Genomic DNA, 10,978 nt, shown 5'->3' on the forward strand with positions numbered 1-10,978 from the left:
CCCTTTTTAGAATGGTCATCAATAAAAGTCACAAAGTATAATGCTCCACCATGAGATTTTTCAGTCATGGAGCAAACATTAGTGTGCACAATATCAAGAACATTTTCTGCACGATGTGAAGGGAGTGTACGAAATGCAGCCCTATATTGTTTGCCAGCAAAACAATGTGCACAAGGTTTCAAGGATATACCTTTCAACTCAGGGAGGTACTCCATGCGAGTAAGAGCGTGCATGCCCTTCTCACTCATATGCCCAAGCCTCTTGTGCCACAATTCAACCGAAGTGTCTTTTTCAACAATGTTCAACACCTCATTGCACAACTTGGTTTTAGTCACATAGAGATTACCTTGCTTACTTCCTCGAGCCATAATCAAAGAGCTTTTGATGAGCTTCCACTTTCCTTCACCAAAATAACTAGGATGTTTGATATCATCAAGCTTGCCCACTGACAACAAATTGAGCCTTATGTCGGGAACATGCCTCACATCATCGAGCACCAATCTGCAACCTGTGTTTGTTTCAATGCATATAGAGCCCTTGCCAACAATTGCTGTCGAACCACTATTTCCCATCCTCACTTGGCCAGCAACACCACTAGTGTAAGATGTGAAATACTCCTTATGTGATGTGATGTGGAAGGACGCACCTGAATCCACAACCCAACTCATGGCATCATCACGAACAACACTATAGCAATCTTCATCTTCAATGACTAGATAGTCCTCATCTATTGCGGTCATGGCTGAACAGCTCTCAGTCTTTTGCTCGGTTTTCTTTGTGAGTTTCCCCTCTGTAAGCTCTCTTTTGTACTTCCTGCACTCGCTCTTTATGTGTCCTGGATTGCCACAATGAAAACAAGTAATATCTTTTCTCTGTTTTGACTTTGATCTCCCCCTGGATTTGCTTTTGCCTTGCTGAATCTTGTATTGCTGCGTCCACGGTTCTCATTCTTCCCATGGGTTTCGGCCACATACACATCAGAAGAAGAGGCATCACCCTTTTCCTTCTTTCTGGCTTCTTCATTCAGCATACTGTTCTTCATCATCTCCAAAGTCAGCTTCCCATCCGGAGCTGAATTGCTAATTGACACAACAAGCGTGTTCCAACTATCAGGCATGGAACTCAGCAGCAACAATGCTTGCACCTCATCCTTAAAGTTGATCTTCATGGCTGAAAGTTGATTTATATGGCATTGGAAGACATTTAAGTGCTCAATCACACTTGTGCCATCTCGGTACTCAAGCTTTGCAAGTCTTTTGATCACCGAGGCTTTGTTCATTGATGTCTTCCTCTCATACATAGACTCCAACTTCTGCCACATCTTATAAGCATTTGTGTCATTTGCAACATGGTGGAAAATATTGTGGTTCATGTACAACCGAATCATACCTATTGCCTTTCTGTGCAACACTCTGCATTCTTCTTCCGTGACACCTGTGGGTATCTTGTCTTGCACAATTGGCTCATACAAATCCTTGCAATAAAGGATGTCTTCCATCATGGGCTTCCATAATGAGTAATTGGAAGAATCAAGTTTTATCATGCCATTTGTAGTAGCGCTTTCTTTCAAAGCCATTGTGAGCAGCACTTCCAGCAACAATCAATCAACTTGGATTTGCAACCTTCTAAGCAACCAAGGCTCTGATACCACTCTGATGAGAATTAGCACACAAATGCACTTGTGGTTAACTAAAAACTGCAGCGGAAACAAGTAATCTCAGCACCACATCATGTACTAATTGAAGGATCGTTACATAGCACGGAAGGAAACATATGCAACATCATATATGGAGGCAGAAAATGTTACTCAACACGCAAGACACTCCTCAGCCTAGTGTCTTATGGTAGGAGTAAGTTTCTGGACAACATCAAGCATCAACAAAGAGACACCGGATTTTTACATGGAAAACCCCTCAACTTGAGGGGAAAAACCACGGGCCGAAGCCACCCAAATCCTCTTCCACTATTATCAAATGTGGGATACAACAAGTTCTCCTCTAGACAGCACTAGAGGATCTCATACATCAAGATTTCTGATTCTTGGATGAACACAACAAGATTTGGGGCTCAAGAACTAGGGATTGGAACAATCTCACCAAAGATGGTGGAACTGAAGCTTGAAGGAGACAAGGTAGTGGATCTGGACCATCACAACCTTGGGGAGGAGCTCCCTTGCTTTTTCCTTCAATTTTCCTCTTCTTCCCTTGCTTTCTTGGTTTTCTCTCTTCTTCTCTCTTGGAGGATGAACTGATTTTCGTCATACTTGGTGGTGGCTGCTGGATATAGGGTAAAACATCCCCATCCACACATGTGCAAAGTCCAAAATGACCCTAGGTCATAACCCTAATGGGTAGTGGGCTTATGCACCTCTTTGGGCTGCCTAAAAGGCCTCAAATGGTCATCTTCTCACAGCCCATATGAGAAGGATATTCCAACAGCACATATATTTTAAGAGAATATAACAAAAAAATATTCTGAGTTTTTTTTTGTTAAGTCCGCCGAGGTGTCACCATCGTGAGAGGTTACGACTATCTTTCACCTACAGTATTATGTAATCTCCTTCACATGCCATTCCACGTGCACCACGGGGATAATACTAGCAAGCAAAGCTTGGTGTGGCCTACAAATAATATGGGCCATCAGCCATGCCGTACGAGCGACCGTATGTGGACGCTGCTAGATTGCAGTTGTAGAAGGGGACCTGATTTACCCACTTCGCTGTGGCCTCTAAATGAGCCTGCAGGAGGTTGGCTAGCCGCTGCCTCATAAACGAAGAGGCGCTGCCATTCTAGTCTAGCTTGAGGTGGCGACGGGCATGGCCATGCTGGCGGCGCTGGCGATCCTCGTCCTCGTGCCGTCCACGCGAGGGCTCAACCGCGCTGAGTTCCCGCCGGGGTTCCTCTTCGGCGTCGCCACGTCTGCTTACCAGGTTGGTGGGTCTGAGAGCTTGGCTTCGGCCGGCGTCGTCTCTCTTCGCCGCTCTCCTCGGTCCCAAGGCACGGTTGCTGACGACGCAGTGTGATTTCTGCTTCCACTTGCAGATTGAGGGCGCGTACCTGGAGGACGGCAAGGGCCTCAGCAACTGGGATTTCTTCACCCACACACGCTGTCAGTCATCTTTTCGGTTTTCTGCTTCCATGTCCTTGCGTGATCCGTGTGTGTGTGTGTGTGTGTGTTTAGGATTGTGTGATCCATGTTGCTTATAGGAGGATAAAGATGAAAACGAGTGGTTCCTTTCCATCTTGCTGTACGAAACAGGGACAGCGATAGCCGCATCCACACTGCTGTGGGCGTGGCCAAATTCGATAGCCATATAATGAGAACCAATCAGTGGTCGGACGATGGTGCCCGGCCCATAAGGCATTAAAATCATAGGTTTGACGATTTACTGTCTTATTAATGCGGATTAGTGTTTTGGTGAGAGGCGATGTTTACATCGATAGCAGACGTCTGTGCTGACTTTGTCGATCTTGAAGCTCCACAGTTTTGATCCAATTTTCACTAGGCGTTGTGTGAATGTGTGTGTGGTGATGTAAGTGCGAGCGTGTGTGCGTGTATGCTCAAACGTCGTAACCAGTGTCTTAAAAAAATCGCCGTGTACTAATCAGTTAGCATCGTTGTTAAATTTCCTATTTATGTCCACTGTAGTCATCTGAAACATTAGTGCAACATGGGCCTGGTTGTGACACGAATTAAGTTTTTTGTAAAGAGAAAATAGCCATCGTTAAGTGATGCAGACTGCCATATCTTATTTATACGAAAATGTTAACGCTCATACGTATGGGCGTTTGCACATCGCCCACACGCCTCCATCACACTGGTAGAAAAAGGGCCTATAGTCCCGGTTCGTAAGGGCCTTTAGTCCCGGTTTCTGAACCGGGATTAAAGTGCCGGTACTAATGCCCCGACCCTTTAGTCCCGGTTCAATCCAGAACCGGGACTGATGGGCCTCCACATGGGCAGTGCGCAGAGCCCAGTCTGGAGACCCTTTGGTCCCGGTTGGTGGCACCAACCGGGACCAATAGGCATCCACGCGTCAGCATTTCTGTGGCTGGGGTTTTTGTTTTTTTTTTTGAAAAGGGGAGGGGGGGGTTGGGGGTTTTGGGGGGTTAATTTAGGTGTTTCATATATTGTGTTAGCTAGCTATAATTAATAGAGAGAAGTGTCCTCTCTTATGTCCGTGCTTGGTCGACGCTACGTACTATACATACGTATAGAGAGGACTAGACACGCTGGCTAGCTAGTAAGCAAACGAAGGAAACAGAAGATCGTCATGAACATATATGCATACAGAGAGAAGTGATATTGACCACCTCTCCTTCTCCGAGAGATTGGTCGAACAACAAGTTCTCGTATATCTATCTGACACTACCGGCTACATATATACAATAATTATCTCTTACAAATATAATCATACGGACTCAGGGTCCACATAGAATTCTCCGTCTTCAGGGATCACGTGGTCAAGAAAGAATGCCGCCAATTCCTCTTGAATTGCTCGCATGCGAGCTGGTGCTAGGAGTTCATCCCGCTTCCGAAACATCTAATATGAAGAAGGGGGTCAATACATATATATATGAATGAATGAAACTCAACACAAATGATGGTAATAAAATAAAATTGTGAATGCTGTTATTTACGTACTTCATATTGTTTGTTAGAGTACCCGCCCCGCTCACAGGTCGTGTGGCGGATGGACTCGCGGATGTAGTATCCACAGAAATCATTCCCTTGTTCCTGCCACAACCACTTTACAAGAAATAGAGGTCAATCAAACTGATAAGCAAGAATGCTAAATGGTATTGATGAAACTAGCGCTTGAATCACTAGGAGATGCGCGGAACATGCTACTATAGTACTTACTTTCGGGTGTCTAAATTCCAGCTCCTTCGGCAGTCCCGGAACTGTTTTGGTGAATTTTCTCCAAACCCTGCCGGACAAAGAAAACAATTACTTGATATCAGGAAATGAACAAAGTTGCTGATATGGTGGATAATGATCGATTTAACTTACTTCTGGAGTATTTGAGTCATGTCTGCATAGTCCTGGGGATCTTTTCGTTTTGAGTCTAAGACGGTTACTAGTCCCTGCTCAAGCTTAATCTCTAGGAGAATATAGTGGAAACTGCACACACATGCATAACTCATGAATTACATTACTATAACCTTGACTAATATATAAGGGAAACCGAATACGCACAAGACAGTAACACTCACCTGAAGTTGTAAGGAAAGAGTATTATATCTTTGTTTTGATTTATTACGAACGATCGTAGCAAGTTGGCCTCGGTAGGTGCGGCATGAAGTTTAACCTGAGTTGCATCTATGAGATATGTGTTAATGCACCCAATATCACCGACTTGTCTTTTCTTCAATTCGGCGATCTTCAATCTGTATAATATAGTGAGGATGATTATAAATACATGCAATGAAAGAGCTAAGCTATATAGAGAAACTTAATGACAGAAGTAGTACTACTTACAGACAGTAGCAGGCGACCGCTGTTTTATCGAGGGCCAATTGATTGAAAAACTGATAGAACTCCTCAAATGGAACATGCAACAGATCAATTCCAACGAGGTCATGCTCCTTTTTAACTTTCACATACAAAGTACTCCTCCCCCCAGAGTCTCTGCAGATTTTCAAGTACCAATCATGCAATCTTCGCATCATCGTTGATAGAGATCTTTCATCTTTGACGAGAGGCTTCCCGTACTCGTATCTTTGTATCTGCACGTCCATGGGTTCATAATGTACTTCGTCAGGCAGGTAATCTGCAAGATTGCTATAACCGGGTACCATCCTCGGATCATTAGCGACGTTGTGGCTAGGCACCTTGAGCGGGGGGCACGATTGCTTCGCTTGTTCGCCGAGCTGGGCAATTTGTTTCCTAGCTCGTCGTTCTTTCAGCCTTTGATCACTGATAGTACTTCTCGACCGTTCCGCTTCGGCAAATTCCTTTCCAATAATGCGGTCATAGTTTCCTTTCGGCGGATCAGACTTCGGTGGTTTTGTCAGGGCAGCCAGAGTGCGCTTCACTTTCACCCGATCTACCTTCTCCTCCGGAGGTGGATGTTTCTTTGCTTTCACCCCTTCAAAGAAGTTCCTCACTTCTTCTCGCGCGATCTCGGCGATCTCCTCCAGGGTCCTCTCATATGGTAACTTCTCTGGAGTCTTCAGAGAAGGACCGAATCTGTATGTCCTCCCGCCTCTGGTTGTACTGCTAGACGCCGACCGAGCAGACGTAGCGGTTGTCTTCTTTACTTTCTTAAGAGGCGGAGGAGAAGGACTACGACGCGCCGGAGCACAGCTGGAGCGGCGGCAGGTCTCTTCCGCCCTTGCTAACGAGGCGGAGAAGGAGGAGGCTGGCTGCTCGGGCGCATCGGCGCAGGCGAAGAAGGAGGCAGAGTGCCGCCACGCACCGGAGAAGGAGCCGGTCGAGGGCCCTGATCGTCACTCGCCGGAGGAGGAGGCGGTGGAGGCGGAGTGCCCTGACTCGCCGGAGGAGGAGGAGGATGCGGTGGCGTCCAGTTCGAAAGGTTGATGAGATCCTTCCGCCATAGGCATGGAGTCTTCAGAGCAGACCCCAGCCGAGTCTCCCCTTCACTGGTAGGGTGGTCAAGCTGGAGGTCCTCAAATCCCTCCGTTATCTCATCCACCATCACCCTAGCATATCCTTCTGGAATCGGCCGGCAATGAAAAGTTGCGCCGGGTTCAGTACGATAAACAGAGCCAACAGCCGCCTTGACCTTCAAATTCATCCATTGCGTCATAAGGTGGCAATTTTGAGACTCCGTTATAGCATCCACGGGATAGCTGGCAGGAGCCGTCAAGGCATGCTCCGGCTGAAGCAGCTCGGTGGAAGCCACGCTGCTTCTGCGCTGAGATGGTGGTGTAGCTTCGGGGGAGGCTTCGGCAGTACGTTTGCTGCGATTTGCTTCTCGTTCCTCTATCGCGTCTACCCTTGCTTGCAGCGCCTGCATTTAGGTCTGCTGCACTTTTTTCCTCCTCTCATGGGATTTGTAACCGCCTGCGTCCGGAAACCCAACCTTCCACGGAATGGAGCCTGGCGTGTCTCGTGTCCGTCCAGGGTGCTCAGGATTCCCGAGGGACATTGTGAGCTCGTCGTTCTCTCTGTCTGGAAAGAACGTCCCTTCCTGCGATGCTTCGATATACTGCTTAAGCTTACTGATTGGTATGTCCATTTGATCGTTCGTCCAACTGCACTTCCCTGTTACAGGGTCCAGGGTTCCGCCAGCCTCGAAGAACCAAGTCCGGCAACGGTCTGGCCAGTTAATTGTCTCTGGTTCGATCCCTTTATGAACCAGATCATTCTCAGTCTTGGACCACTTAGGCCGGGCTATGAGGTAGCCACCTGACCCCGTGCGATGGTGAAGCTTCTTCTTCGCAGCATTTTGCTTGTTTGTCGCCGACATCTTCTGACTCTTTTCCGATGTCTTGTGGGCCACAAATGCGGGCCAGTGATCTCTGATCTTCTCATATCTGCCCTTGAATTCTGGTGTCTCATTATTTTCGACAAACTTATTCAGCTCTTTCTTCCACCTCCTGAATAGTTCTGCCATCCTCTTCAGAGCAAAAGACTTGATTAATTTCTCTTTAACTGGGTTCTCTGGATTATCCTCAGGCGGTAGGGTGAAATTTGACTTCAGCTCAGTCCAAAGATCATTTTTCTGCATATCATTGACATAAGAGACCTCAGGGTCTTCTGTAGCCGGCTTAAACCATTGCTGGATGCTTATCGGGATCTTGTCCCTAACCAGAACCCCGCACTGAGCAACAAATGCGCTCTTTGTCCGGAGGGGTTCAATAGGTTGGCCGTCGGGCGCGATTGCTATGATCTCAAACTTTTCATCCGAGCTTAGCTTTTTCTTCGGGCCTTGTCTCTTTACCGAAGTTGTGCTCGATCCGGAGGGCTAGAAAAAAGAACAAAGACTTAATTAATATGTGTACATACCAAAATAATGAATGCATCAATCAGCTAGTCAGCATAGGCTTAACTAATATATATACCTGGCCGGACTCGGTTCGGTCACCGGAGCCGTCATCATGGTCTCCTTCTTGCACCGGCATTGGGTCACCGGAGCCGTCCTCATGTTCTTCTTCTTGCACCGGCATTAGGCCACCGTAGCCAGCTTGTTCACCCTCTCCTTCCAGACCATCGGTTTCGTTGAGAAACAACGAGATGGCATCACTTCCTTCTGCGATTATGTTCCTCAACAACGCTTCTTTTGTTGCTTCGTCTAGGGCGGTGTCCATAGTTTCTACAAATATTTACAACATGGCAATTATTATTCAAACATGACAGATGGATATATTAGTGCCAAACGTAGAACTAGCTACCTAATCATAGTAAGCTATTGGGAGGGGGTATATATCGACAACAATGACACTACATCTATGTCCCTCGACAACACTCGTTCCCGATAAAAAAAAAGAGGAAGAAGAAGAAAAAAAAGAGGAGAAGAACCCTCGAACCCTCGACGAAATGCATATATGAAAAAAAACATCATCATATCATCAACAGAAAAAAACATCATCATATCATCAACAGAAAAAAAACATCATCATATCATCAACATCATCAACCTAAAGGGCCGGCGCCGGCGCGGGGCGATGACTGGGCGGGGCGGCGACGGGCTCGGGGCGGCGACGGGATCGGGGCGGCAACGGGGCGGGGCGACGGCGGCGGGCTCGGGGCGGCGACGACGGGCTCGGGGCGACGGCGCGGGGCGACAACGTACGGGCTCGGGGCGGCGACGGGGCGGGGCGGGGCGACGGCGGCGGGCGCGGGGCGACAACGGGCTCGGGGCGGCGACGACGACGACGTATGGCCTGGGGGCGTCGGGGCGAATGGGAGGCGGCTGGCCAAAATTCCACAAGTGTTGGCTTATATAGCCAGAGCAATGGTCCCGGTTCATGCTATGACCCGGGACTAATGCTCCCTTTAGTCCCGGTTGGTGCGACGAACCGGAACCAAAGGCCAATTTTCAGCAGCCAAAAGGGCGGGAAGTGAAGGCCATTGGTCCCGGTTGATGGCACCAACCGGGACTAACGGGGGGCAATGGTCACGGTTGGTGCCACGAACCGTGACCAATGCCCCCTTTAGTCCCGGTTGGTGCCACCAACCGGGACCAATGGCTTTGTGCTGCCCCGCGCCCAAAAGTTTAGTCCCACATCGCTAGCTGAAGGGCGCCGGCACTGGTTTATAAGCGCTGGTGTGCCTCCCCATTCGAGCTCCTCTCTAATGCAGGCTTTCAGGCCTAAACTTGCTACTGCCTGTGGGCCTATTGGGCCTTCTGCGGGCCTGAATCCTGGCCCATGTAGGGTTTCTAGTCATATTCAGGCCGTGGAGGCCCAGTAGGAGGCATTTTTTTTGGTTTTTCTTTTTTATTTCTACATTTTTTTGTTTTTTATTTTTTTATTTCTACTTACAACTAAATACTTACAGTTTTTTAGTGATTTCTTTTTGCTTTTAGGTCACAAAAATTATAAACTTTCTGTTAGTGCCATTAGTTTTAAATTTTGAATAGTTTAAATTTGAATTTTTAAAAGTTTGTGTGAATCACTAGTTTATGAATAACTTTACTATAAAAATAGAATTTTTTTCTATTTATTTTTTATTTCTACTTACAACTAAATACTGACAGTTTTTTAGTGATTTCTTTTTGCTTTTAGGTTCTTCGTCACGTGCGTCACGTCGATTGAGGAGCGGACCTCTAGGTCTTTCCAGTAGGGTAGGTCCCAAAATATAGATTTCTTCTTCCACATGGGTGCGTGTCCCTCAGCATCATTCGGAACAGCTAGTCCACCGGGACCCTTTCCAAAGATTACGTAGTGTAAATCATTGACCATAGCAAGCACGTGATCACCGGTGCGCATGGCGGGCTTCTTACGGTGATCTGCCTCGCCTTTGAAATGCTTGCCTTTCTTTCGACATTGATGGTTGGTCGGAAGAAATCAACGATGGCCCAGGTACACATTCTTCCTGCATTTGTCCAGGTATATACTTTCAGTGTAATCTAAACAGTGCGTGCATGCGTGGTATCCTTTGTTTGTCTGTCCTGAAAGGTTACTGAGAGCGGGCCAATCGTTGATGGTCACGAACAGCAACGCCTTAAGGTTAAATTCCTCCTGTCTGTGCTCATCCCACGTACGTACACCGTTTCCATTCCACAGCTGTAAAAGTTATTCAACTAATGGCCTTAGGTACACATCAATTTCGTTGCTGGGTTGCTTAGGGCCTTGGATGAGAACTGGCATCATAATGAACTTCCGCTTCGTGCACATCCAAGGAGGAAGGTTATACATACATAGAGTCACGGGCCAGGTGCTGTGATTGCTGCTCTGCTCCCCGAAAGGATTAATGCCATCCGCGCTTAAAGCAAACCATACATTCCTTGGGTCCTTTGCAAACTCATCCCAGTACTTTCTCTCGATTTTTCTCCACTGCGACCCGTCAGCGGGTGCTCTCAACTTCCCATCTTTCTTTCGGTTCTCACCGTGCCATCGCATCAACTTGGCATGCTCTTCGTTTCTGAAGAGACGTTTCAACCGTGGTATTATAGGAGCATACCACATCACCTTCGCAGGAACCCTCTTCCTGAGGGGCTCGCCGTCAACATCACCAGGGTCATCTCGTCTGATCTTATACCACAACGCACCGCATACCGGGCATGCGTTCAGATCCTTGTATGCACCGTGGTAGAGGATGCAGTCATTAGGGCATGCATGTATCTTCTCCACCTCCAATCCTAGAGGGCATACGACCTTCTTTGCTGCGTATGTACTATCGGGCAATTCGTTATCCTTTGGAAGCTTCTTCTTCAATATTTTCAGTAGCTTCTCAAATCCTTTGTCAGCCACAGCATTCTCTGCCTTCCACTGCAGCAATTCCAGTACGGAACCGAGCTTTGTGTTGCCATCTTCGCAATTGGGGTATAACCCTTTTTTGTGATCCT

The 10,978-nt window shown here is 47.3% G+C and overlaps 1 protein-coding gene across 2 annotated transcripts; it reads left to right on the forward strand.

Moving 5' to 3' along the window:
- Positions 1-2,585: 2,585 nt before the first annotated feature.
- Positions 2,586-10,757, forward strand: LOC125534774 (beta-glucosidase 16-like). Of its 2 annotated transcripts, none has more exons than XM_048697882.2 (3): positions 2,586-2,929; positions 3,042-3,108; positions 9,696-10,025. In XM_048697882.2, exons 1-3 carry the CDS (start codon positions 2,816-2,818, stop codon positions 9,770-9,772), a joined length of 258 nt encoding a protein of 85 aa, XP_048553839.2. In that variant the 5' UTR covers positions 2,586-2,815; the 3' UTR covers positions 9,773-10,025. The 2 variants fall into 2 exon arrangements, 1 of the variants encoding a protein (XP_048553839.2); XR_015614932.1 differs by having other exon boundaries at positions 2,588-2,929; positions 9,676-10,757.
- The last annotated feature ends 221 nt before the right edge of the window (positions 10,758-10,978 follow it).

The sequence above is a fragment of the Triticum urartu genome, chromosome 2A, assembly GCF_056163025.1.
Source record: "Triticum urartu cultivar PI428250 chromosome 2A, HENAU_Tu73, whole genome shotgun sequence".
Lineage (NCBI taxonomy): Eukaryota > Viridiplantae > Streptophyta > Magnoliopsida > Poales > Poaceae > Triticum > Triticum urartu.